This window comes from Chlamydomonas reinhardtii, chromosome 11, assembly GCF_000002595.2.
Source record: "Chlamydomonas reinhardtii strain CC-503 cw92 mt+ chromosome 11, whole genome shotgun sequence".
Classification (NCBI taxonomy): domain Eukaryota; kingdom Viridiplantae; phylum Chlorophyta; class Chlorophyceae; order Chlamydomonadales; family Chlamydomonadaceae; genus Chlamydomonas; species Chlamydomonas reinhardtii.
The window spans coordinates 2433414-2459785 of NC_057014.1; the positions used below are offsets into that span (position 1 = coordinate 2433414).

A 26372-nucleotide genomic window follows, 5' to 3' on the forward strand; every position below is an offset into this window, starting at 1 on the left:
ACGCTTGGATGAATTGGTAATGTTAAAGCTTCGTTCGGCGAGTCTGCCGCACAAATCATGGCAAATCACTGCCCAGGAAGCGCACACGAACCCCGGAAGCCCAGAGGCACTCCCCATCGGCCATGCTCTGCGGGGCCTGTTGGCGCCCGACGTCCCTCTGTACCGGTACCACACTTCACACACACATTTATCACAGTTGCTCCCCCTGCAATAACCAGTCGCGGTCGGTGCCGCCAGCAGCCCTAACCACATTCAAGGTGTCAGCCCAAGAGCTCCTGCAGGTAGTCCAACAGCTCCGCCACTCGGCTCACACCCGTCAACCCAGACAAAGCGCCGCTCAACACCGCCACGTTGCCGGCAAACCGGTCGCCTGCAGCTGCAGCCGCCGCCGTCACTGCAGCAGACAGCTGCGCAGCCATGGCATCTCCGGCCACCGCTGCGGCCGCGGCCGCTGTGGCCGCCTGCTCTGCCTCCGCCGCCTCGCGCTGCATTGCCTCCAGGACCCGGCTCACCAGTGGCCTCAGCGGCGCCACCACATGGCGCTGCACCGCCCGCAGCACGGCCAGCCGCGGTTCCACTGCCGGCGCCTGTGGTGAATCTGAGCCGGCCGCGGCGTACCTGCAACCAAGCGCATAGCCTCCTTGTCCAGCCACGAACAGCATATACACCAAGCCCACTTATGCCTGACATCATCACGCGTATCAAAGGTCCACCCACACGCCCACCCCGCAGTACGGCATACGCAAACATGACAAGCCACACAGGACGGTCCCAACCAACCCAAGATGCGCACCTCAGCGCCATGAAGCGCAGCACGCTCAGCGCAGCCACAGTGGCGTCCGCGTTGTCCAGCACCGCGCCCACCGCCACCAATCCATCCGTTGCCCGGGACACAGCTACAGGTGGAACGCTGCCACCAGCATCAGGCGTGACAGCCGCATTGGAAGTTGTGGCATCGGCCTGCCGCTGCAGCGCCTGCAGCGAATGGACCACCGGCCTCAGCACCCACGGCCCGCCGAATGCCGCCACCATCGCCGGCTGCATCCCCACGCCGGCGCCAGTCGGCCCTTGGGCTCCAGGCTGCGGGGCTGCTCCTTGGGCTGTCGGGCCAGCTGGCGGCGTCACCGCGGCAGCGGCGGCCTGGGCCTGGGCCGCAGCGGCGGTGGCAGATGCGACCTCTCTCTGCAGGCGCTGCAGCACTATGGAGCGGACGGTGGGCGTGGAGCCCAGTGCAGTGGCCTGGTGGAGCAGCACCGCCGCACGCACGGCCGGCGGCAGCAGCGACAGCAGCGCCTGCGGTCCAGTGGCGCGAAAGGCGGCAAGGCTCAATACGGTAAGTCGGGCGGAGATGTGGACGTGGGCAACGAGGGCATGCTACTGTCGGGCGGGCTGGGGGGTAGTGAGTCCAATCCCAACGCGGGCCAGCGTTACGGTATGGGTGTGTCCGAACGAGACAGGTCACGGCCGGTGCCCACCTGCCAGGAGTCATGGCACTGCCTCCGCAGCACTTCGCTGCCCGCGCAGTCCATACACAGCAGCAGCCGCTGAGCCGCCCGCCGAGCCAGTGGCAGCATCGCCCGCTGCGCGTCTGTGACCAGTGGTAGCAGCGCCGCTGCTGCCGTCACGGCCTCCTCCACCTGACCGCCAGTGCCACTGCCACTGCCCCAGCCCGCGCGTTCCGTGCCGCTGGTACACTGCAATGCAGCTGCCGCCCCGGCACGGCCTTCTGTTGTCGTATCTTCAGCACCCAGGTGCCCAGCCAGTGCCTCCCAGCTGCTGCGCACATCGGCGCTAGCTGTACCAGCTTTAGCATCAGTCGGCACAAGGGCCGACAGGTGCCACTGCTGCCGCTGCAGCTGCAGGCGCAGTGACGCAGCGCTGATCATGGCGAGGGCGCGAGCCAGTGGCTCCGTGTGCCCGCTACTGCCGCCGCTACTGCCGTTGCCCGCTTCGCCCCCGCCCCCGTCGACGCCGCTGCCACCCAGCGAGGCGTCCATGTGGGCCTCGACGAAGCGCAGGAGGTACTGCGGTGCGACGAGGAAACACAGTGCAGTAAGACAGTAAGCTGACCGCGCAAAGCGCGGGAAAAACATAACAACATATGAGCACGGTGCTCTTGCTCCCTGCTTTGGATACATGGTTCATGTGCCCCAAGGAGCTGTTGGGTGGCTCACTGACTTCCAGAGTCCTTCACGCCCATACCAGGTCCAAATCCCCAACTTACCAGGGAAGCTACCTCGCTGTCAGCGGGCGGCACACACGGCAAGAAGCCGTCTGGCAACCGGGCGGCACAGCCGGCTGCAGACACCGACGCCGCCTGAGCAAACCCCGTTAGCCCTACGCTGCTAACCCTGCTGTTGCTGCCTCCCCTGCTGCTGTACCCGCCGCACACATCCAGCCAAACCACCACAGCAGCGCCCAGCCGCGCGAGCTGTGGGTCTGACAGCGTCCACTCCTCAGGCCCATCAAATCCGCCGTCATCCCCGTCGCCTTGGTCCTCGCCCTCGCCTGTGGGTTCGCGCGGCAACGGGGCGCCAGCCTGTGCCGCCGCCCACAGACCCTCCCAGCTCACGCCCAGAGCCCCGCTGTCACAGCGAATGGCCGCGGAGCTCCCCTCCCCCATCCCAGCCTCCTCCATGCCTACAGCAGCCGCTGGGCTCCATACTGGCGGCGGCGGCAGGTAGAACGGCAGCAGCCCGGCAAGCCGTGCTGCCGCGGCCTCCGCCGCCGAACTCAATGCTCCCGAACCCGTCGCCGGTGTGCCTGCCGGTCTTGCAGCGGCGCCGCCACCAACTAGCGGCGTGAAGGAGAGGGGCGCATCCATGGATACCCATGCGGGCCACAGCGCCCCCAGCAATGCTAGCAGCCATGCGCCCACCTTTGACCGGTCACTGCGATCGCCGTGGTCAGCAACCGCGTCTGACTTGGCCGTGGTGATGGTTGCGGATGCCCTGGGCGGCAGCTCTTTCGTCAGGACCTGTACCGTACAGGACGTGTTGACCACATATACACAACCTGGCAGAGCTTGTGGTTCGCAAGCGTGCAGCCGTGCTAGAGCGCATGCAACAAAACACATACGCCGACACGTGAACTGCCCCGCCTGCTCCTGGCAAGGCATGGCTTGCGTGCACACCTGTGCTGGGCTTCTTGCTTCCCCGCCGACGCCCGCCCCCCCCGCTTTACTAATGGCTTCGACTTACCCCTCTCCCCCGCTAGTGGACTGGGTCTGGGTCTTGGTTTAGTTCGGTTTGGAATACTCTAGCCCCCCCACCCCTTGGGGATGAGAGCAATTTAACCACTCCGTTCTTAGATGATTCGTTCTCCATGGACATCTACCCCCATTTGCCTCTCACCTTCCTGTGCAACTGCTCAGCGAACTCCACGAATGGCTCCACGAGCGACGCCGCCGCCTCTGCCGCCTGCTCCCGCAGCGCCTCCGCCACCTCGCCACCGCTAGCAGCGCTGTTTCCACCCGCCTCCGCGCCGCCACCATCATCGCCTGCTGCAGCTGCGGCTGCTGCAGCAGCTGCCGCGGTGAGGTCTGTGAGGCGCAGCAGCTGGCGGCCGGCGCCTGCTGCCAGGTCGACCACAGCTTGCAGCATTGAGAATGCTACCTGGGGACCCAGACGCAGGAAGGCGGCCGGCGCGTGGAATATATGGGGAGCGAGCAAGGAATCAAATAGCGCTAACGGTTATCAGGACCATGAGTTCAAACCCCACCATGGACTCGACCCCCAAGATGCCCGAAACATCCTCATACAGAACACCGCCACCGCTGCCGCCGCACCTTCAGCCGCCTGCGCTGCACCGCTGACACCAGTGACGGCAGTGTACCCCGCAGCAGCCCCAGCAGCAGCAGGTGCACACTGCCCGATCCAGGCACGAAGGCGGAGCTGCGTCCCAGGGGCAGCACAGTACGCCAATCGGACTCAGATTAACGTATGGGGTGCAGACGCAGGTGCGCTGCCGCGCGCACCCAATTACCCATGCCGCAAGCCCGCCAGGCACAATAATGCCAACCATCACACATTCCTCACTCTTTGTGACTGTCGTACAGCTCCATAAGCGCCATGACCAGCTCCCGGGGCGAGCAGCACCCCTGCGCCGCCAGTACAGCTTCCGTCAGCTGCCCCGCAGCTGCCGCCGCCGCTGGCGACACGTCCGCCAGCGCCAGCAGCCTAGGCACCACCTCTAAGCACACGGCGCCCAGCAGCGCCTGAGTGATGGGCCGGTGCCAAGGGTGGGGAGAAGTTACTGGGGCCGCAGCGCTGCCGCGTGGGTTGCCCTGACACGATGCCCGGGACGAGAACCCCGCACAAATGCCGCTGGGATCCCGGTCGTTCCAGGTCAATCATGACACCTTACTCGTAGCTCAGAGGAAGCGGGACTGCGGGTGCAGACATCCATCAGGAAGTGCAGGACCTGCAGCGATCGTGCCGGGTCTGCGGCGGGGGTCGGGGGCGAACGTGGGCGGGGGCGAGTGTGGTCGACCGCAGCCCATACGATTTTCATCAATTGCAATAAGTAATGCAGCATCAGCGCACCCTAAGCGGGAAACGGCGCGACTTGGTGCAAAGATGCCGGCACGGCAACTCGCGCGCGAGTGCTTTGCGACACAGTTGCGCTGTGCAAGCAACCAACCTTCTTGAGCCTCATCTACTAGCTCAATCAGGTGCACGCTCGCCTCAGCAGCTGCGTCGGGGTCACCGCCTTCCGTGGCGAGCGCGCTACGCACGAGCGCCTTGCTGACAGCTTCCAAGTTCATGACTTGCGACTAGCTAAAACGTCATCGCATTGTGTAGTAAGGGAGGGGGCTGGAAAGTACCGCGATGGACAGGCAGGAGGAAGGGCATAGAAGGGCATGGCAGGTGATGGCACATGATGGCATGGAAGCGCAGTGCGTGGTGCCGTCGTGCGTACCACTACCCCTGACCCTACCAGTCCCATCCACCCCCTCCCCTTGTCCTCCGCAACGCCCCCTGGTCCAAGCCTGCTAAGTCCCCTCCCTTGTCGCACCCAGCACTACACGGTCATCAACAACTGAGCAACAGCTGCGTGTGCCCTGATGCCTACCTTTGCTGCCCATCCCCCACACCCAGCGGCGACAGCGCAGGTAAACTTGGGAATTACAGTTGGGCGCATGCGCGCCCGAAACAGGTCTGTGCAATGGTTGCACCGAGGCAAAACCTAGAGCGCTTTCCAAGCGGCCTTGATAGCCGTTGAAAATTATATCTATCTTTCTTGTTCTTCTCTGCCACCTGCTCCTGCCCGCACACCACATCGTGGTGCGTGCTTCTTGCTGTGCACGCGTCATGCGCCTGCTACAGCCGCACCAGTATCCACAACCACACCACAGCTCCACCGCAGAGCTGCTGACAAAACCCTGGAATGACTCCACCGCTCCAGGACGGTTCAAGAGGGCACTGCCGCTGCCGCATCCACACCCTCCGCTCCACCGCAGGCTACGGACCGCAAAGAACCGTGGCCATTGTTCGAGTCACGACTACGAAGCTGCTAAAAAAGGAAGCACTACGAAGCCATTTACAGCTTCAGGCCATCGTCGGCGTCCTCGAAGTCGCCCAGGTCTGCATTGAGAAGGGGTAGGAAGGGGACAGTCGCCTCAGCAGCCGTGTCAAAAGCAGCGGTGCGTCACACTGAGAATATCAAGACCGCGCATAGAGCGTGTGCAGGATTGTGGCAAGGCTATCGGATCCCTCCCAGGATAGCTTGGGGACCACTATTTACACACGGGAAGCACCGCGACGTGGCATGGCGCGGAGCTCACCCTTCTGGCCGATGAACCAGATAGCCCACATGGTGCCGAAGACGCCCAGCAGGACCCAGCCCAGGACCTGCAGAAGAACACAGACTTTGATCAGCACGAGCTTGAAAAGGAGACGTGGCGAGCCAGCGAAGCAGCCCATGCGCATCCAGCAGGACAGCGACCAAGACTTGCTTTGAACTCAATAACCAAACTTACGGGGTCGTTCACGCCGAAGGGGCGGCCAGTGCCGTCGCCGTTCATGCGCTCATCGACCTGCAAGCAAAATGCGGAGACGTGTTCACTTCCCCAGCTTCGACTCCGCCGGATCTGCCTCGTTATTGCGCTGCGATTTGCATGATTGTCAGGAGGGCTGGGCATTCTCACCAGGGCGAAGGCGGGGTGGGCAGCCAGGGTAGCCGGCAGGGTGCTCAGCATGGCGACCTTCTTGGCCACCTCGCTGCGGACGGTGGTGGCCTTGCACACCACTGCACGAGCATTCAAGAAAGGCATGATCAGTGACCATACTTGGCCAAGAGCTAAGCATCCTGGCGAGAAGCGCGGAACCCCGCGAGACAAGGTCTTACCGGTCACGGCAGAGCGAGCGCCGGAGCGGCTCACTGCAAGATCCAAGGAAACGCAGGCAAACTGGTCAGTATAAAGCATGATCGAGGTCAAGCGCTGAGTGCTGCTGCCATATCTACTTGAGTCGGCATCCTTGCGACGAAACGCACCGGGCTTGGCAGCCACGCGGGGGGCGCGAGCGGACAGGGCCTGCATTTTGATGTTTGTGGAGTTGGCGCGACGAAGCGAGGTGTGAAGGGCTAGCGGGGCACAAACTCGACAAAGCCCGCGCGCTGGACTTTAGACCCAGGGCGCGATGGGCGATCTCAGCGCGCCGTACATCGACTCATCCCGGCGCGCAGGAGGCTCTACTCCTGACGACTGTGCTGCTATGAGGCAGGAAATTGTATGCGCATGTGGTAAAAGTGGCTCAGCTGAGGGCGCGAGGCCAGGCTCACGCGCAAGTGAATGGGCGCGTCGGAACTTTTTGGCGCGCTCTGGTGTCGCTTGCAGTCGGAAGTATGCTCGGTACACGCGAACAACCTGGCAAGACTAAGAGCGACGCATGCGGCAGGGCGCGTCGAGGGTCCAGGCGACCCGAAGCGCCTTGTTGGGGCGCATGTGCGCAACACCCTTCTTGAGCGTCATAGCTACCATAATATCAGAAGCCTGGTACTACGGCGTATGTTGTATGGACGTCAGGTGCCTTCGGGCCAGCAGCTGCGCCGAGGGAGCAGTCGGTCGTCGTGCAGCCAGCGCGGCGGGAACAGTGTGGCGGGCCTGCCGACATGCCCTTACAACGAAGTGACTGGGACAACCAGGGGGGGGGGATTAGGGATACGTCCAAACCCTGGCACGCGACACTGAAGGGTTCCGTAAACCCAGAGACTGGAGGCCATGCAGCCAAGGTCACCGTCGGGTCGTCCCGCGCCTCGATGCTTTATATCTAACTCCAGCAACCCTTCACACAAGCCCAGACTTTATCGCTAACCGAATTGAGGCTCATAACTTATGTACGAGTACTGTACGCTCCGTTAGCAGGGCGGGTGCACACGCAGCAATCGTGGCGCAGGCCTACGGCCTGCTCAGAGAAATGAAAGCTAGTGTGAATGCAAATGCAAGACGCCATCGAGTGCTCCAGGCTAGCAAGCAGCAAGAAAGAAGTTAGAGTTAGCAGCAATTGCGGTTGCTTGTTACCTTTCGAGATGAGACAGCCCCATGCGGCTCCACAGCAGGCGCACCAAATGGTTACACTGGCGTGAAGCAGACTGCCGGTCCGGGCAGGGCTGACGTGTACCAGCTCGCGCGCGACTAGGCTGCCATTCGCGACAACGCGAAACCCACAAAATAAACCCACCTGGAACGCAGCCAGGCATCCGCGGTGAGCCAGGAGGACATGCTACGGCAGGTATCATTGGGCTGTCCTGTACCTTGTGGACTCTGCGTCCAGGTCGGGCGCTTCTAGGCCAGCCAGCCGTTTCAGTACGTGGGAGGGCACGCATCCGGGTCTGCTGCATCGCGTGAGTTGCGTCCCAACGGTTGGATGGTTGGTTGGGCCTCGGATCCAACGGGCACGGAGCCCTCCTGGCTAGTCCATGTGGCGCCACACAGCCGATCCTTCTCACCTGAATGGTAGCACTTGCGTGGCTGAACTTATCAACATGTACACCTCGCTGCAAAACACTGGCGATGTTGAAGCTCAGAGTCAGAGCCGGCCAGCGCCCCCACCCAGGCGCCCGGCATACGACCCTTTGAATGAGCTGTTTGGTGGTTTCATCCCAGAGCGATATCGCAATATACTTGGCTCCAACGTTCAGCCCCTGGCGCTGACCCTCCTTGTGAGTTCATTGGTCGTCGCGATCGGGGCACTTCGATGGCTATGGTCCTATGCTACTCTACATATGTATATCGCAAGCTTGTTAGGGCAGGAGGTGACTCGTGCATCCCACTGGGAGCCTGACATGCAGGCCCCGCGGGCTCGCTAACGCGACCAGACGCCGTGCTGCGCTGCTACACAACCTAGTAGTCCTTTGACCTACTCATGTGCGCTCGTCGCTCACCTTGCCCCCGCCTTCCCTTGCCCTGGGACACTCACGGCGCGAAGGCCGTCCCCACGCTCTTCGCCTGGTTGGTGTACGCCATCGTAGCGCCTGCCGGCGAGAAAGCCAAAGAGAATTGGTGGCCATGGACCATGTATGTCCTGTTTGCGCCAATGCTGGCGACGGAAGTGGCGCTATGCCTGCTTCAGGTGAGCCCTGGGCCACGGGGCCCGTGCGCCTGTCCACGGGTAAACACTAGATGCCGTCGCTTGCCGTCGCCGGCTCGCCGCCCTTCAGGGGGTAGGTTCCCAACTTGCATTCTGCATTTACGTCCCGCTACGCCCCCCACCATGTACAGGTTGTACGGCGGTACGCTGGTGACCAGTACCTGGGTTGCTTCAGGTGCATTGGCGTGCTGGAGGCGGCTGGCGCAGCCGTCGTTTGTTGCCTGTGAGTCTTCCAGGGTCCTGCAGCCCGTCCTCGGGCTTGGTTGGTTTGGGGAAGGAAGAACTGAGCGGGTCAACCTGAGAACATCAGTTCCAAGCGGGGCTGTCTTATATTATCTCATCCCGTGAAACGCGCTCCCATGCGCTTGCTGCCCACCCACGGCAATGTTGCCCGTTCTCACATTCTCTATGCCCCCGGCCGGCCATGATACTATCGACCCACGCTGACTCCTGCAGCTGGTTCTTCGTCGCGTGCATCTTGACCGCCAGCTTTTTGATGGTGATCGACGTGGGCCCCGGCCCTTTCTTCGTCTTTCAAGTGCTATTCTCCGTGGGCGCGTGGGCGATGGTCATCATTGCCGCCTACCTGTCGGGTCTGTACCTTAGCGAGGTGGGCGAGGTTGGCGAGTTGCGTTGGGTTGAGTGGGGATAGAGGCCAGGTACGACGAGCCCAAGCCCCAAAGAGGCCGCGGACTTGTCGTCGATGTCTTGGGAGAAGTTGTGACAGCTGCATGGTACAAGCCACAGTCGTACATACCTCGTGCGTTTGTGCCACATCGCTCCGCCGAGTCCCAAACCTGCAATGACAGCCCTTCCTTGGCACAACTGCTCCTGTGCAGGCGTTTCGTGGTCGACCATCCACCAGCAGCTACTCGCAGCTGCGCCAAACAGATGGCCCGCAGGCGTTAAGCCAGGGCCCACAGCCGCAGCCGCTCACGCAGTACCACCCGCAGCCGCCGGCCCCGCAGCCGCCACAGTACCAGTCGCCTGCATCGTACCAGCCACATACATCCACGCAGGCGCAGGCGTCACAGTACGTGCCCCCAACCGCATTGTAGTCTATGGGTGCCAATAATTTTAAGCCCCGCTAATCTTGTCTGCGTTCTTGGCCGTTTCCTGCACACATGTTTCCTTCTATGTGTTCGCATCATAATATGATTGTTGTATGCGTGCATCGCTGTCCTTCAGACTGGTTCGTGGATGATATAATTGGAAATGCATCTCAAGGGAGCACGCCGTGGGGCAGGCCGTGGGGGCAGGCGGCAGCTGCATTGATTTGCCTCAGCGCACCAAGTGCACTCATGCCCATGCATGCGGTAAATTGCCCGCGTGCCACATTCCATGTGCGTTGCATGCGCACGCTTCATGGCCACATGGTATCGATAACATTCTGTCTGACTGTCTGCTCGAGGGAGTACTGTGTTATTGGAGGATACCTGCGTACTTCGTCGTTGCGCCTGAGAGACTGCTGGCGTCTTCGGGGTGACGCGGCTGAGCAGGTTGGATATGACGGCCCAGCATTTGGGCCCGTTGGACTGCTTATGGTACGGTAAACCGTACGGAGGGGGCACCAATGGCATACTGGTAGTGCTTGTCCACTGAAACAAGTGTCCGCAGTTTGCAGGACTACAGTTTGGGTTGTGCGTTAGGCAGTGGTAATACGGTACGTATGCGGGGTGGCATCTCTGACGGCATTGGGTATCCTGAACTGGTAACGTGGCAAACTGGGGCCCAACACGCCAGTAGTCACACCCAGGCACACCCCTGGTCCAGGGACGTCCAGGGGTGGCCCAGCCCCGGCCAGAAGCATGGACGCGTTGGCTCTGGCTATGTATGTGGTACGATGTGTTGCGTGGCGCGTTAAAGGTGGTGCTTGTAGCTCAGGATGGTACCGAGTAGACGATGGCTCCGAGTCTCTGTGGCTTGAAAGCAGGTCGGCAGGCGTGAGCCGTGCAATATCGTGGATGGGCAGGGTAGGCTCCGGATGGTGTTTGGCCCTGTCTGGCACGCTGACTTCAATCCATAAAATATACTGCGGTTCTTAATACTAACCTCCTGTCATTGCTCATACGCCGTCTAAACGCTGTCAAGATAACTGATACTCTGCCTTGTTTCGTCTAGATTCTTCACTTGGCTTACAACCTGAAGTGCAACCAGCTGGAATGGCCACTGCAGCGTGCTTTATTTCTGGGGGAGCTGCTCCAGGCGCTGCGCTGGAGGCGCTGCTCGCAAAGGAGACATCACTTTCGCTTTCATCGGTAGAGCTGGTCTGCACGCAAGACAGCGCGTCTTCCTCAACAAAGTACACATTCGGTATGGCAGCCAGCACCTCAGCGCACAGTCAAGCCGCGCTCGCTCGCGTGGCGCGGTCGATGGCGCCGGGCGGCCGGCTTTATGTGTATGAGACAAGCACTTCTGGGAGCTCGCGGCTGGAGGCTCTCAAGAAGGACCTGCTGTTGTCGGGTTTTGTGGACGCGGCGGAGCTGAGCAGCAGCGGCGCGGTGCTGGTGAGTTGGCGTGGGCGTCGGGGCGCTTCGGCAGGGGAGCAGCCCTTCGGTGGCGCGTCGGCGGGCCATGCATAGCACGTTCAATTTGCACGCGGCCAGGGGTTTCCTCCATGATATGGCTGGTCGTGAGTGTCTACGCACACGTTGGCTGCGGCGGAATGGCGGGGGCTTCGTGGATTCGCCGCCGCCGCAACACGCACCTGCTTTTGCCCATCATGCCGGCCGACAATCAACTGCGCTTTCCAAAGGCCCCATGCCTCGCTAACACCACTTTCCTTTACATTAATCACAGATCAGCGCCCAGTTGCCTCAGTGGGGCCTGGGCGCGGCCGCCAAGCTGTCGCTGAAGCGCCCCGCTGTTGCCAACGGCGCTGCGGCAGCGGCGCCCGCTGCGACCACTGCGGCTGCTGTTCCCCCCAAGTCGAACGTATGGAAGCTGGGCGGTGATGAGGTGGGTGGTGCGCGAGGGGGAATATTGCTTTGTGGAGGAGTCAAGGGAGGAACAACGTGCGCGGCTAGGCTGGAAACAACATGGAGAAATAAACAGGGCCAACCTGCGAGCCTCAGCACGGCGTGTGTTACGGTACCGCCGGCGAGGAAACACGTATGCCCGATGGTTTGATGCAGCTGCACTTAACCACGCATGACTCATCCACTTTCCAAATTCATTGTACTCAACAGGACGGTGAGGAGGAGGAGCTGGTGGACGACGACGCCCTCCTGGCTCCCGAGGACAAGGCGGCGGTGGTGCCGAAGTACCCCGGTGGGTGATAGGGGGACAGGCTAAGAGGGATAGGAAGTTGGAGGGGGGCTTTTGAGAGCGGGTGGAGAGAAGCATCACTAAGGCTATGGAGGGAAGTTCCGTTAGTGCCATGTGGCGTTGGGCGGGGTGCAGTATTGGAACAAGGCGGCAGGTGGAAACGGCTAAACTGGCTACAGTCACCACACGAGGATGGCATGTACGGGGGTGCCCGGGCAGCCGGGCCCAACCCATCTCGTTTCCCCTCTTTCCACGTCGCCTGTGTCTCGCACCGCCGCACCTCTCCGCCCTTTCATCACCTCGCTTGTCCCTCCCACGCCACCCTCCAGATGACTGTGAGGTGGGAGCGGGCGGCGCGCGCAAGGCCTGCAAGAACTGCTCCTGCGGCCGCGCCGAGGCCGAGGCGGAGGCGGAGGCGGGCGGTGGCAAGGCCAAGCTGACAGCGGACATGCTGGACAACCCCACCTCCGCCTGCGGCAACGTGAGTCGTGGCGCGGGCCTGGCGGTGCTAGTGGGTGTCAGGGTTTGAGGGCTGTCCTGGTGCAAGGCGAGAGGCTGCTGCGGGGCAGGGCTCCGTGTTGGCTCCGTGTGACAGCGGATGTTGCGCTGCGCTACTTGAGCCCCAGGGCATTCCCAACAGCTACCTGGTTACTTGCCCCGCAATGTGAGCCCAGCCCCCACGCCCGCCCGCCCACCTCCTTCCCTACAGTGCTACCTGGGCGATGCGTTCCGCTGCGGCTCTTGCCCCTACCGCGGCCTGCCCTCCTTCGAGCCGGGCCAGAAAGTCACGCTGGGAGCCAACCTGCTGGCGGCGGACGTGTAGGCATTGTGATGGGGGAGCTTGAATAACTCATGAGGAACAGCGGGCTCCGAAGTGCAGGCAGTGTTGTAGAGAAAGTTGATGGGAACATGGACGGGCGTGAGGGCAAGCAGGTGCCGCAGGTTTGTAGGGTTTGTCGCGTGGGAGGCCTAGGTGATAGGCGTTGGCCTCGCTAATGCAGGTGCATGACCGCGGCTGGACGGCGTGGATTGCGGTATGAGGGTGAGTCGCGCTAGTGCATTGAAGCTGACGGCTGGATAATATGGGCATCACATGGGCCGCGGCGTGCTGGGGGAATAATGTTACATTTACAGCTCAACAGCTGACAGCTGATACTGTGCAGCTGTCAAAGTGAACTCAGGGTTTGGGGAACAATGTGCTTGTAACAATGCGATGATCAGCAGACTGGTCACGAGTCACCAGTGCCCAAATGCCCCATGTACGGCCGCCACCCGGCGCGTACCTAGTCTCCTACAGCAGCACCACAGCATACCGTACGCCACTGACAACTCGGAAGATCTCCTGCTTGCTTTCAGTTGCAGCGCAAACACGTCTTCAGCTGAACAACCCTTCTTACACGACGTGGTGACATAAATAACGCAGCACTACCCCAGTCTTACTGCAGGCCGCACGCGCAAGTAACAACCATCACACAACAACACACCACGCACAGACTCTTTCCGCCATGCACCATACACCGTGCCCCCTGTTTCTATCCGCCTAAATCCTTGGGCGGCACAAGCCAACCGCACACGCACGTGCGCCTCAGTGCCTGCCGCTTGCGGCCGCCGCCACCTGCGCCGCCACCTCCCTCTCCAGCGCTGCCACCTCTGCTGTCAGCTGCGCCTCCTGCTGCCGCTGCTGCGCCACCAGCGCCTCCAGGGCCGCCAGCGAGGGGTGCAGCGCCGTCTGGACCAGGCGGGCCATGTGGGCCTGGGGGACGCGGTGAAGGGGGGGGGGGACGTTTGGGGAGGGGGGGGAGTTTGCAAGGATGTTTGGAAAAGAGCGGTACAGGATACACTGAAGGGGGGTTGCAAGGATGTTTGGAAAAGCGGTACAGGATGCAGGGGTGTGTGTAAAGGGCGAGCGTGCTAAGAATGTGGGTGAGGGCGTGCGCGCGCGGTAGCCACTTCATGCCCATTACGCATCGCGAACCACAAGCTGTTAAACTGGTATGGAAGTGGATGGCGTTGATGCCAAGGCGTACACAGTGTGTGATGGAGTGCGTGATGGGGTGTCGGCTGCCGGGCCCAGAGCCGCCCTGCCCCTGCCCCTACCCATCTGGCCCCGCAGGCCCAGTGCCCTGCCGCAAGCTGCCCTCGCCCCGACCGCCCCCAGCCGCCCCCACGGACCTGGTACACTCCAGCGTGGTGCACCTCCACCAGCTCTGGGGTGGGGAAAGCGCCGCTGCCCACCGCACTGGACCTGTGAACGGAGACAATGTTGATGAGGGGAGGAAGTTGAAGTTTGAGGAGAAACCAAAGCTGCTGCCCCAAATTCTGCGAGCTTCTGCCACTTGCCACATCCCGCCTGGCCTTGATTTCAGTCATCTGGGCTGCTTGCAGTGCCGCATGCCCACCCCCGGCTGCCCGCCCGCGCGCCCACCTGCTGGACGCAGCCAGTGCGGAGGCCAGCGCCTTCTTGTACACCTGAGGCCAGGAGGAGGCGCGTGCGGGGATGTGCAAGTTGTGTGATGACTGATGAGCTTCTACAGAGTGCTTGGTGGGCGGACATGGCGACTTGCACGCCGGCCCTTGCACGACACATCTGCGCATGGGCCGTCCCTCGCCGCTCCCCGGCGCGCTCTTTCCTGCATCCCCCGTCGATCACCTCACCCTCTTCACCCTGCGACCCCTTTCTTCTTCAGCTCCCCGCCCTCACAGTCATCCCCATCCCCACCCCGCTCTTGTCCTGCATCCTCGTGTATCTGGCTTTGTAGTTGAAATGGTGAGAGCAACGCCTGCCGCCTCAGTTCGTTTGGGACTGGAGCAAGCTAACTGGTGTAGACAATCCCTGGCACCCCCCATTTGTGCTCCCATCCCAAGATCTCTGTTTGTACCAGTATCTGCTATCTCATGGGATGCTGGAGGCAGGCCCTGCAACCCCGCCCTCCTCCCCACCTCGTTCTCCTCCATGAGCAGCATGCGCTGCACCACCAGCACGTCGCTGAAGGAGCGCTCCAGCGGCGTGGCGGCGGGCGTCACGGCCAGACGCACCTCCTTGCGGATTAGGCCGCCTGCGCGAGAGGGGCGAGAGCGATAGGGGCTTTACTCCAAACCCCAGTAAGGGCGTCTATGCTTTTCCCTGCGCCCTTCGCGGGTTGCTTCTTGATCTTAGTCCTCATGGGATTGCAAAAAGCCGCCCCCTTCCCACACGCACAGCTTCACCCGCGCCTCTCACCCGCGGCCTGGGGGTCCACATCCGGCAGCGCCTGGAACGCCGTCAGCTGCACCGTGGCGGCCTGCAGGAGGGAGGGTTTGTTTCGCCCATTCCCGGTAAGAAACCATAGGTAGGTTGGGCGAGTGGAGGGACAGGGCAAGCTGCATGCTGTGCCATGCAATGAATGCGGCACACCGGCGACAGTGTCAATCAATTGCGAAGGCCGCCTTGTATGAAACAGAAAGTCACGGCGCTGTCGGGTCGGGTCCCTCTGCGGCATCACGTGCACTGCAATACAGCCCCTCCTCTAGCCCACCTCATCCACACACCCCGGCCCGCGCCCCACCCGCGGATCCCCACCTCTGTTGCGGCGTCTCTGTTAAATGCCGACACGATCAAACCCACAAAGCCTGGATCCAGCAGTTGGTACATGGCCTGTGCCAGGAGGGCAAGGTAGAGGGGAGTTGACTCCACGCAAGGCTACAACGAATGCGGGAGGGGACGGTGTTGAGATTCGGCCTCGCTTCACTGTTTGTTGAGGAACGACCAGAACAGATGGAATCCAAACCCGAAGCCGGGGTCCGTTGCCGGGAACGGGTTGCTGAAAGGTTTAGGAGGGGCCGTCATTCAGGCACATCAAGGGCGCTGGGAACGACGAAAAAAAATCCCCAGAATACCACTACCGCCCCCCCATCCCCACCAGAGCAATACCGCAGCCCCACCTGCGTGCGCACGTCCACGTGACTGGGCAGCACAGTGATGTGCGGGTGGGAGTGGTACCAGCCCACCACCCGCACCCGCGACCCCGTCTCCCGGCTGAGCCGCTCCGCGTGCGCGCTGCAGCGGGCCATTTGCTCGGGGCTGGTCTCCACGCGGTCCTGACGAGGGGAGCGGAGTCAGCGCGAGCGAAGTCGTGATTAGCATGAAATGATTGATAATAACTCGCTTTCACCGTTGAGAATCTGCGCTACCAATGAAGGCGTGAGGCGAGGCAACAGGGCGATGCGGCGGCAGTGCAACCTAGCGGACTGCATGCACATCCTTCACCACGGCTAGGTACGGCAGGTGCAGCTGGCCAGTTGCTAGGTGCCCCCTATGGAACCCCTGGCGCCACCCCTAGCTCCCACCCCTGGCTCCACCCCTGGCGCCCACCTTCCGGCGGTCAGTCCGGATCTGTGGGAACGCCAATGAGATGCGGCACACCGCGCCGCCGCCCCTCACCGGGTCCTACAGCGGAGGCGGCAAGCAGGGGCAAGGGCACGTGCAGGCGTGCACGTGTCATTGTGGGTTGAAGAGGGGCCATGAGGGGACCAGCCACCGCGCATTCCCGACACCCCTGCAGCCTTTCTACCATAGCCCTCCACCCAACCCTCTCCTCCGAAACGTGTTGCCGTTCACCCTGCTCCTGCTGCTTGCAGAGACTTCTTCCGATGCATACGCCATGCCCATGGTGAAAAACAAACCCGAACCCCGGCTCTCGTCATGTGTTCCGTCAACGGAGCCCCCCTCCGCCTTCCCACTTGCAGCCGGCCAACGCCCAGCCCGCCCCACCGTGACGTCGCCCAGCAGCAGCCCCATGACCTCCTCCGACTCGGTGGAGTGAGCGTGAGCTAACACCGCCAGCAACACCTCTGCGAGCAGGCGGAATGTTTAATATGGGCACAGCGTATGAAGACATGGGCAAACGGTGGGCGGGGCGTCGCGTTGCTCCGTACTTCGTGTAAATCGTTTGGTGATGCGGGTAACGTTCATGAGATTTAAGAATTGAAGGCGTATCCAGGAACAGTAGCATAGTGGGGGCAATGGCAGGGTGAAGGCGGTCGCAAACAGCAGGCTGACAGGACTTCGCCAGCCTGATGTACGCAACTGCCCAGCACGCACCATTTGTCACCTCGACGCGTTCCAAGCTCATTCCTGGTGCCTGTCGCTGTCGCTCCTCACAGGTCAATGATCAGCGCAGTCCTGCGCAGCCGCACCAGCAGCCCCGCGCCGCCACCCGCTCCTCCTCCACCACCACTACGGCCTCCTGGTACGGCGCCGCCGCCCGCCTCCTCCTCCTCCTCGTCCCCAAATGCCTCGCCGCCCGCCCCGTGCGCGTCAACCCACAGCGATAGCCGGCGCGGCAGCCGCACCGTTACGTCACAATAGGCCTGAGGAGGGGTTGGGGGTTCCAGATATATGAGTAACCAGTTGAGGGTTCCGCCAGACAGCTATCAACCGTGCGGCAATCTATCAGGTAGAGTGGGACCCCTGTTTCCGACCCCCCATCCTTCAAACCTTCTCTGCGTACAGGCGACTCCGCCCCTCCCCCGCCTCGCCCCATCCCAGACCTCGGCCCTGGTCCCGGTGCCGGTCCCGATCCCCATCCCGCCCCACATCCCGATTCCAGTCCCACGCCATCCCCAGCCCCCACCCCCATCCTAACCCCGCCCCAATCCCTGTCCCGAACCCGGCTCCCGCCCCACTTTGAGCCTCAGCGCCGAGCTGAGCGGCAGGCTGCTCTTGAAGCTGTAGCTCAGCGGCCGCACCAGCAGCGCCGGCAGCCGGGCAGCGGACAGCAGTGCGCAGCCGGGCGGCACGTCGCCCAGAGCCAGGCCGCAGCCGACACGCGGCCGCGTCAGGCGGTCAAAGAAGCCGTTGCTGCTACCGCAAACGGTGTTGCTGCCGCTACCGCTGCTGCCGGTGTAGGGGCCGAATAGGTCCCACCGGCTCCAGACTTGCGCGGCAATAATGCCAAAGACGCTGAAGCGCTTGCTGTGGTGTGTAGGGATATCACAAGGAGGGGGTGGGCACCGCTGTGTTGGCATGTGTGAACAAAAGGGCGAACAATCTTCAAGCCGCTGAACGGTGGCTGGGGAGAGACATTTACTGAGGGCACTTTTGCTAGGCTAGGCGCCCAAGTTCGGCTGCGCCGCGTTAAATCTCCCTTCTTGGCTCCCTCACGACTTGCGAGACCAGGCCCATACAAGTCCCAGACATGCATTGACAACAAGTTTGCTGTGCACCGGAGCACACGTGACCCTATGTACCACCCTGCTTGGGGAGCAGCGCTCACCTAGCGCTCAATCCGCTCACGCACAAGCAGCCGCACCCTGTCAGGCCTAACCAGACCAAACCACGCCACGCCACGCTGCTGCCACGCCACGCACCGGTACTCAACGGCGCCCTCCTCCGGAATGAATCGAATACTGCCACCAAAGAAGCGCTCCTGTGTGATGTATGTGATTGCAGTTGTTTGGGGACTGGTGGCTGCTTGCCTGTGCAGCAGTCCTCCCTGAGCGCATACAGTCCGTGGGCGCACCCCTGCAAACAACCCTTTCCTTCCTTCCCGCTCCCTGGCCTATTCAAGGACAGTCTAGCAGTAGGTTCGAGGGGTGCGCGTCACAGCATGACCGCCCTCCTCGCCCATCCGCTGCCTGGGCCCTGCCCCTCCGCACTCAGGGCAAACTCCGCACCTTCAACGAGGCCTTTGTCCGGAACTCCTGTGTATTGATGTCGAACGAGCCTGATAGCTTCAGACGCAGCGGCTTCAAGACCCTAAATACCTTTCTGACTGTAATTTCGGAGGGAAGCGCACCCGGGGCAATAGCGCACTCTAGGAAATCGGCGAGATAGAAGGTCTGACCCCCAAAGCTCATTGGTTTAGTGTCGATATCGTGCCATACGAAAAGTACAGTAATTCTGCGAAGCTGCATAGGCGAGCGCAATGAGCTCGCGAGCCCGGATCGCATTACACGAGAGGGTTTTGGGCTCTTCACACGCGGCATTCTCATTCTTGGGCGGGGTCTTACCACGCGGCATTCTCTTCTATAACATGCAATAGTACACCGTATAATTCAAACCAAGTCATGTCGCTTCTCTATCATGAAAAGCAGGTTGCTGCCCTCTGCGGAGTTCACACGCTAAACACGCTGCTACAGGGGCCCTACTTCTCAGAAATAGATCTGGCGCAGATAGCACACGGCTTGGATGCTCTCGAGCGCGAGCTGCTTGGAGATGCGTAAGTTTGGGGCTGAGGCCTAGGGCCTCAGCGGGGTCTGGTCGAGGACCGACCAGTGGTGGCGGTCGAAGGGGGTCGGCGGAAGGTGGACCGTCGTGTTGGCACAAATGAAAGCTCGGGGGACACGGTGGCAGGCGCGAGCCTGCAAGGCTCCCAGACCGTGCGCACAGGGCATGGACACGGATGAGGCTGGTCACGCACCCGTGAAACCTGGTGTTATCCCCCGCCTAGCCTTTGCTGCCCTGATGTTTGGCCAGCTGCCCGTGTGTCCGCACGCCTCATCCTTCCCCAACTCTGCCACCACGACACAGGATGGGCGGCGAGGCCTCGGGTAATGTGGCCATGGATGGAATGTTCTCCATCCAGGTGGGTGTGGGCCCGGTCGTGGACTCCTTCGAATCGTGGGGTTCGGGCTAGGGGCCTGTCTCATGCCGGTGAAATATGAGGATGGGCAGAGCGGGACACAGGAAACAGGCTCTGCTGGCGGAAGCACGGCCAAAACAGCCCCAACACAGTGCCCTGACCAACACAGTGCGCACTCGTGCCACAACTACATCCGCATGTGCTTGCCCTTTGGGCGTTTCCGGCGCAGGTGCTGAGCCGGGCGCTGGAGTCGTGGGGCCTGACCGTGATGTCTCTGGAGAGCGAGGAGGCGCGCGACCTCAAGGCGGCGCCCACAAGCGCCGAGGCCTTCATCTGCAACCTGCAGGTGCCGCAGCCTAAGGGATAAGGGATTAGGGGTTGGAGACAGCACTGCAGGTGGCGCAGAGAGGTAGGCGGCCAGAGGAGCACCCGAGCACACCCAGCACCAGCAGCGCTTACACTGATGTGTGTTTGCTGTGCTGCTGGCTGGCGCTGCGCAACCGCGCAGGAGCACTGGTTCACACTGCGGCGGGTGGCGGACGGCGAGTGGTGGAACTTCAACTCGCTCTTCCCTGCGCCCCAGCCGCTGTCCACCTTCTACCTCACCGCTTTCCTGGACACACTGCGCGGCGAGGGCTGGACCATCTTCGTGGTGAGGGACTTGGGGTGGGCCAGCTCCGAATGGTGCTTGGACACAGGGTGTCCGCTGACGCCACTGACAAGCTTCATAATATTGTGCAATCAGTCCTGCCGGCCCTACATGCCCGTGTGCTGTGACGTTCTTCCTCAGATCCGTGGCAAGCTGCCCGCCACGCAGCCGGGTGGCCTAGAGACGCTGCCCAACGCCGGCAAGTGGTGGACCTCCGAGGACGTGAGCGCCAGCGAGCGGGGCGGAGAAAGAGTCCTGTGGCTGGCTTGAGGGGGCATACGCATGTGCCTGCCTTCCGGAGAGCTTACCAGTAACCAGCGCAATCGCATGGTAGTATTGTCCCTGTCTCATACCGCACCCAGCTCCAACGTGTGCCATGTGCCTCCACCCCCGAAGGCGCGAGCGGCCACGGACGAGGCTGAGCGGGCTCGCAAGCGCGGCCGGGTAACCAACGCGCTGGAGACCGCGCTGGCACGGGCAGGCGAGCAGGGCGGCAGCCTGCAGCTGCGGACACGGGGGACGCCAGGTGCGTGGGCGCAAGGGGCGCTCCTGCACGCGTCTTATATCACCATTGTATTTGCGGCTTTGTAACAGGACCACAGCGCGTCCACCTGCTCTTCTACCCAAGCCTAGCCCGCGCCTGAGCATGTGCCATGCACCCGTGCGGCATGTGTTGTTATGTCGCAGCTGCGGCTGCTGCCGGTGGTGACGACGACGAAGACGCTGACCTGGCGGCTGCTATTGCGGCCAGCTTGCAACAAGGCGGCGCCGCAGCGGGGCCAGGGCCGGGCTCGCAGGCGCTGGCGGTTGGAGGCGGGCCAGCCGCGTCAGGGCTGGGGACGGCGGCGGGGGATGCAGCACTTGAACAGGAGCACGGGCCCGGTCTTGGCGAGTTTGAGGATGAGGACCCGGAGCTCGCTATGGCCATCGCAGCAAGCCTTGCTGACCAACCGGGGCCGGCAGGGGCAGGGGCGGAGCCGAGCTCGGCGGCAGCGGGCGGCGGGCCGGGTGCGGCCGCGGCGGCGAGCGGGAGCGGGCAGGTGAGTGAGCAGAGAAGGATGGATAAGTTCATGGAAACCGAGAATTGTTGAGCGGATCCGATGTGCGCGCGTGCGTGAGGAAAGTGTGTGTTGGCCTGCATGTCGTGCCTGCGAGTTCTGAAAGCTATCTCTGATCCTGTTTCGCCCCATGCCGACCCATGCTGCCTCGACCACCACTCGGACAGGCTGCACCGGAGCCGGAGGTGCCGGAGGTGGAGCTGCAGCCGGAGCCGGAGGAGGGTGCGGAGGGAGCCATCGAGCTTGCATTCAGGTGGGTCCGCTGCAACACCGGCAGGGTCACGCACACCCTCACTGTTTTTTGTTGACAAGCACGCATGCGCATGCACACCTCGCAAAGCTCCTCGTGTCGTCCCCCCAAACCCTGCCGCTGTGTCCATTCCCATGTCCCCCGCGCAGGCTGCCAAGCGGTGGCCGCTGCAGCCGGCGCTTCCTGACCTCGCAGCCGGCGGCCTGTTTGGCAGCCTACCTGGCGCCGCAGCTGGGCGTGACGCCAGGCCGCGTGGCGGTGGCGACCCAGTTTCCCCGCAAGGTGCGGCGTGGCAACAAGGCATTGGTTGTTATGCGTATTGCAGGTCTGCTTGCCTATGAAGCATGTGAAGCCTATGACGTCTGTGAAGCATTTGAAACACGGACGAAGCCGAGGCTGCGCCAGTCATCAGTGCTGCTGCTCATGATGCTGATGACCTGCCGCGTGGTGATGATGAACTTCTGTGCCGCAGGAGCTGCCACTGCGTGCAGACGCTCCTCTGTCGGAGCTGGGGCTTACGCACCGCACCATGCTGCTGGCGGAGGCGCGCAAGTAGCAGGGAGTAAAGGCAAGAAGCTCGGTAGACAGCTGTGCGGTGTCGTGCATCTGATTGCACCCTGTGGTTGTGCATGTGGTGTAGTTGCGTGCGCCCAGGAGACACAGGTTTGTAGGCAACGTGGCCCGATATTTAGCGGTAAGCAGGTGTAAGCGGCTTGCTAATAGCTAGCCTGTGCTGCATTGGATGTAGCTGGATGGCACGAGGACAAAGCAGACCAATGCAGGAATCATGCTGCAGCCTTCAGTCTTCGCAGGCAATACCCTGGAAGATGGGAATGCATCCTCATTTTGTGATAAGCGCTGAGAGCCACCCCAAAGTAACAGCTTACCAAGCGCGAGTGCCATGCTCGGAGTGTCCAGGGTGTCCAATAGTCTCAGCTTGGGTCGTGACGGGGCTTGTGGCTGCGGGCCATGGACGACGATGCGCTGGATCCGGCGTCGGTGACGCCGCGAGCACAGCAGAGCAATGCATAAGTATCATGGCGGTTGTCAAGGTCGGAGCGCAGTCGGTTGAGGGAACGGCCGCTGGGGGGGGGGGGGGAGGGTCGGAGACGGCGACTGGGTCGCGACTATCCAGCTTCGTGCAGCTCCAGCCGCGTAAAGGAACGTGCCCCGGGCTTGTTTGCAACAGATTACATTACCATTCCTTATGCGCCTGGGCTTTTCGGCGGGCCCGCTGAGCAGCGTGAGCGAATTGGCGAGGACCCATGAATGACCCCCAATGTTCGGATGCGGCTGCCAGTCTATTGCTCAGCTTCGCGGCAGGCCAGTCGACGCATTCTAAGCAATAGATTGCACACATAGATATTAACGTATCTCGAGTCAGGAAACGAGCGTGCAACAGAAGTTCCAAGCATTGTATCCGACAAGGCGTTCTCTTGCCACACAATCCGCTCGGCAGCGCAATTCTGTCCCCACAAGTGAAACCGTGCTAGGTTATCACCGACTAAGCAAGCGGCGACCGGTCGACAGCAACGCAGCGGAAGCTTCTTGCTGAGGTGGGTCGTTGCGCGCTGACACGAGGGCGGGAGGGGCTCGGCTACTCAACTGTGGGTGTAAAGAATACGTGAACGCGTGCCAGCTGGCCACGGGGCCTAAGATTGGGGCCCCTCTCGCAGCGCGCTACCATGCTGCTCTGCCACGTTCGGTTGCCACTTCCAGCTTGCTCAAGCGACTGGACGCATGTGAATAGGACCTAACCCATTGATGCCAGCACGCTCTTTCACTTGGGTGCATCACCAGTGACTTAGCGGTAGCACTCTTTTCTGTGCCCCCCCGGCTGCAACCGGCCCAGTCTAGCTCTGCGACACACCTGCCATACAAAATCTTGCATTGGAATTTCCTTGCAGAGAGCTGGGAACTAGCAGCAGCTTACAGCAGTCGTTCACGCGTGCGCCCCACCATGCCGGCCGTGCTGTGCGACTCCATGCCCTCCACCGCCTTCGTTAGCGGTGCTAGCAGCTTGGTTGGCGCGGAGCAGAGGTTTTGGTCCGCTATCCCGGACGACCGCAGCGATATTAGCGAGGAGGAGGAGTTGGACCAGGACTTTGAGCAGGTGCGCCTGGCGGGGCCTGGAGGGGGGGGGGTGGCTGTTGCGCAGGTCGCGCACAGCGTAGCGCCGGCGTTGACTGCAGTCAGGAAAGCATAGGCGAAGCCAGCTTGAGACGTGGTAAGTCTCTTGTCAACTGTCTAAATAGTACAGTGCTGGTCCGCCTTGGTGCAGGTCATTGCGCCCACCTGCAGCCAGGTGCTGCAGAGGACGTCAGAGCTGTGCAAGGGCGCTAGCGACGGCGCCGGCGAGGCGACCGTGCGGGATGTGCGCCTGCTCCTTCGGGATTTGGTCACGTGCGTCAAGTCGCAGACTGGGCTGCAGCAGCGGAAAACGCCCTCTTGCTCCAGTCGGCAGCATGGGGACGTTAAGGCGGCCGAGGTGGGTCGGCACCGCATGGCATGGCCATGACTTGGGTTTGCCGCTGGCTGGCTGCCTTCTGCCATGATGTCCACGCATGATGTCTGGTAGCGTGGCCTAATACGATATTTGGTATCTCATTGTACAGCTGTCAACGGCGCTGGCGCAGCTGTTGGCGTGGTTCTTCGAGCGGTGCGGCTCACAGGAGGACGGGTCAGCGGTGGGTGCGGCCACGGTGCGGCGGTTGCAGCAGCGGGTAGAACGCATCTTGCGTCTGCTCCAGACCAGTGCGGGCATCGAGCCGGTACAAGGGCAGCAGCACGAACAGGATGTCGATGGCGTTCCGGCGTTTGGCTTCTCCAACGGCCGCTCCCGCAGCAGCACGCCGTCCTTCTCCATGTGGTCGGCGCCGGCGCCGCTGCAGCACCTGAGCAGTCCGCCCAGCAGCCGGAGTGCCGGCGGGACCGAGTCGGAGGGCAGTACCTGGACGACCGAGGTCAAGGGCGCCGCGGCTCTGACGCTGGCGCTGCCACCGCTGCCATCGCCAAGCCTGGTGGCGGCGGCCGCCAGCATGGCGTCTGCTACCGGCCCGCACGGCTCACCGCGCTCCGGGCACCTGCCGCTGTGGATGCGTGGCTCCAAGGGCGCGTCAGTGATGCTGACGGAGTGCGATACGGATGCCGCGATTGCGGCCGTGCCGGCAGAGCACCAGGAGCAGTTCCTGCAGCGCGTGCAGGAGCAGCGTCAGCAGCTGCGGGCATGCCTGGCACAGCAGCAGGATTCGTACTACCAGCACAGCACTTCCGACACGGCACAGCACGCGGCGAGCAAGGGCGCAGCGCGGCCACTGCCGCTGCCCCTGCTGGAGGGCGAGGACGAGGCGGGGGTGGAGGAGGTGGAGGTGGGCGAGATGCCGTTGTTCCCTACCCAGGCGCACGACCTCGCCACTGGGGAGCCCCTCGCCAACATCATTCCGGTAAGATCCCGTCCCGCGCCATCGCGCGCCGATTGGCTCTCAAGCGCGGGGCACGAAGTTGAGCTTGCTCGCACTCGCCACGAACAGTTGTATGATGTGCTTGCTCCGTTGTATCGCAGGCTTGGCCGGCAACTGGGCCCGGTGCGTTCTTCTTCCGGGTTCGTGGCGAGGCGGAGGGCGGCAGGCCGCCTGTGGCGAGGTCCCCCATGGCTGCGGGCGCTGGCCGCCGTGCTCCTCCACCTCCCCCTGGTTTCTTGACTTTCTGGCGCCGCCCGGTTCGCGAGCAGGAGCCGTAAGTCCAATGTATGAAGCATAACAAGCCTCGGAGCTCGCCAGCATGGCTGGGCGAGGAGCCGACTGCTGGTCTTGAGGGACGTGCAGTGCACGGTTTCCAAAATGCAAGGCTAAGGCTGCAGGAGTGCATGGCACGCGTAGCACGGTGGCATGGAGCCGTGAACTGCAGCTGAAATTGAACTACATGGCTGGGCGATGCTCTTGATATTGCGATGCGCACTTGTTTACATGCATAAAAGCATTGCTGGGTATTGTCACGTAGCTGCGGCATGCAGCAGTTGTGGGCACTGACACTAGTAATCCACCGCGGTTGTGGGCACGATGACAAATGACGCCAGAGCGCTGAGTGTGTTGGCGTACATGTAGGCGCACACCATGACACTTACCGAAGTACAGGACGGCGGATGCGGCCGCAATTACAGTTTTGCCCAGCAGCACACTGAGTTGTAGCCCATAGTAAGAGCCGCAAATGCGGCGTGTGGGGTACACGTGGTAACACAGCTTAGACTGATTGGGCTATGCTAGGGCGGTTGCTGTAGACGGCAGTGCCGGATTAAGTGCCTTGTGCGATGACGGTTTCTGGCTGGTAATGCGCTGCAGTATACGCAGTATACGCGTGGGCCAGGCATAGCAAGCTTGCAGCGATTTCTGCGAAATCGGTCATCATGTGAGCAAGGCTGCAAGCGGTAATCCCCATGTGGGATACGGTATGCAGACGTGTTGTACCCAGTCCCCACGCCGCCATCCTGCGTTTCTGCCAGTTGCATTTACTTGGGTCTTGGCTGTTGCACGGCATGGAAAACATGGGTTAACACACTATAGGCCGCTGATGTTGACAGGAGACTGCTTTCAGTATCAAGCAGGATGTGCTGTTGCATCTGATGCATACTAGCACGTCTAGCAGGCTTTCGCCAATGCCCTAGCAGCCGGCCGCGCAACAGTTGTAGCAGGAGTGATACGGTACGCAAGCCCCGCAGGAGCTCACCTGCTGTGCGGAAGGAAGCGGCGGGAGGCGGGAATCAAGGCTGTTAAAGAGGAACGCGAGTCCTGGCATAGGTGCTGAACGCATAGGCTCTGCCCCGTCTCGAATAGTCTGGAATCTGGATCCGCTATGCCCAACCTAGACAGACTGGATAGAACACAGAGCGCCAGCGTTTAGAGGCTATCAACCGGTGTACGATACGATAAGGTCCCATTCTGAGGACACGCGACACTAATCGTGGGCTCCGCCCACAACAGTGCTTGATGTCAGGCGAAT

At 62.0% G+C, this 26372-nt stretch overlaps 7 protein-coding genes across 7 annotated transcripts; 4 read left to right on the plus strand and 3 right to left on the minus strand.

Annotated features, from left to right (window-relative positions):
• Positions 1-13: 13 nt before the first annotated feature.
• Positions 14-4999, minus strand: CHLRE_11g475200v5 (uncharacterized protein). Its single transcript, XM_043067612.1, has 9 exons — positions 4642-4999; positions 4366-4442; positions 4038-4216; positions 3788-3893; positions 3354-3614; positions 2225-2977; positions 1476-2024; positions 794-1293; positions 14-618 (listed from the first exon to the last, which is right to left on the minus strand). Exons 1-9 carry the CDS (start codon positions 4763-4765, stop codon positions 261-263), a joined length of 2907 nt encoding a protein of 968 aa, XP_042919617.1. The 5' UTR covers positions 4766-4999; the 3' UTR covers positions 14-260.
• A 2310-nt stretch (positions 5000-7309) lies between these two features.
• CHLRE_11g475300v5 (uncharacterized protein) lies at positions 7310-10651 on the plus strand. Its single transcript, XM_001701980.2, has 5 exons — positions 7310-8163; positions 8430-8573; positions 8723-8814; positions 9048-9201; positions 9431-10651. The coding sequence occupies exons 1-5, from the start codon at positions 7987-7989 to the stop codon at positions 9647-9649; spliced, it is 786 nt and encodes a 261-aa protein (XP_001702032.2). The 5' UTR covers positions 7310-7986; the 3' UTR covers positions 9650-10651.
• Positions 10652-10709: 58 nt separating this feature from the next.
• Positions 10710-12971, plus strand: CHLRE_11g475350v5 (uncharacterized protein). Its single transcript, XM_043067613.1, has 5 exons — positions 10710-11098; positions 11391-11549; positions 11780-11861; positions 12188-12339; positions 12568-12971. Exons 1-5 carry the CDS (start codon positions 10754-10756, stop codon positions 12679-12681), a joined length of 852 nt encoding a protein of 283 aa, XP_042919618.1. The 5' UTR covers positions 10710-10753; the 3' UTR covers positions 12682-12971.
• Positions 12972-12974: 3 nt separating this feature from the next.
• On the minus strand, positions 12975-16899 carry CHLRE_11g475400v5 (uncharacterized protein). Its single transcript, XM_043067614.1, has 10 exons — positions 16797-16899; positions 16609-16688; positions 16210-16284; positions 15780-15935; positions 15418-15492; positions 15079-15139; positions 14799-14914; positions 14284-14327; positions 14031-14103; positions 12975-13611 (listed from the first exon to the last, which is right to left on the minus strand). The coding sequence occupies exons 1-10, from the start codon at positions 16807-16809 to the stop codon at positions 13444-13446; spliced, it is 861 nt and encodes a 286-aa protein (XP_042919619.1). The 5' UTR covers positions 16810-16899; the 3' UTR covers positions 12975-13443.
• Positions 16900-16953: 54 nt separating this feature from the next.
• On the minus strand, positions 16954-18739 carry CHLRE_11g475432v5 (uncharacterized protein). The gene is made up of 4 exons (XM_001701961.2): positions 18513-18739; positions 18207-18265; positions 17523-17811; positions 16954-17207 (listed from the first exon to the last, which is right to left on the minus strand). The coding sequence occupies exons 1-4, from the start codon at positions 18693-18695 to the stop codon at positions 16995-16997; spliced, it is 744 nt and encodes a 247-aa protein (XP_001702013.2). The 5' UTR covers positions 18696-18739; the 3' UTR covers positions 16954-16994.
• Positions 18740-18849: 110 nt separating this feature from the next.
• Positions 18850-22581, plus strand: CHLRE_11g475450v5 (uncharacterized protein). Its single transcript, XM_043067615.1, has 10 exons — positions 18850-19057; positions 19369-19423; positions 19650-19766; positions 19929-20072; positions 20211-20291; positions 20466-20595; positions 20757-21109; positions 21295-21380; positions 21527-21659; positions 21850-22581. The coding sequence occupies exons 1-10, from the start codon at positions 18906-18908 to the stop codon at positions 21931-21933; spliced, it is 1335 nt and encodes a 444-aa protein (XP_042919620.1). The 5' UTR covers positions 18850-18905; the 3' UTR covers positions 21934-22581.
• Positions 22582-22704: 123 nt separating this feature from the next.
• CHLRE_11g475500v5 (uncharacterized protein) lies at positions 22705-26371 on the plus strand. Its single transcript, XM_043067616.1, has 5 exons — positions 22705-22933; positions 23285-23490; positions 23659-23865; positions 23993-24820; positions 24940-26371. Exons 2-5 carry the CDS (start codon positions 23338-23340, stop codon positions 25114-25116), a joined length of 1365 nt encoding a protein of 454 aa, XP_042919621.1. The 5' UTR covers positions 22705-22933; positions 23285-23337; the 3' UTR covers positions 25117-26371.
• The last annotated feature ends 1 nt before the right edge of the window (position 26372 follows it).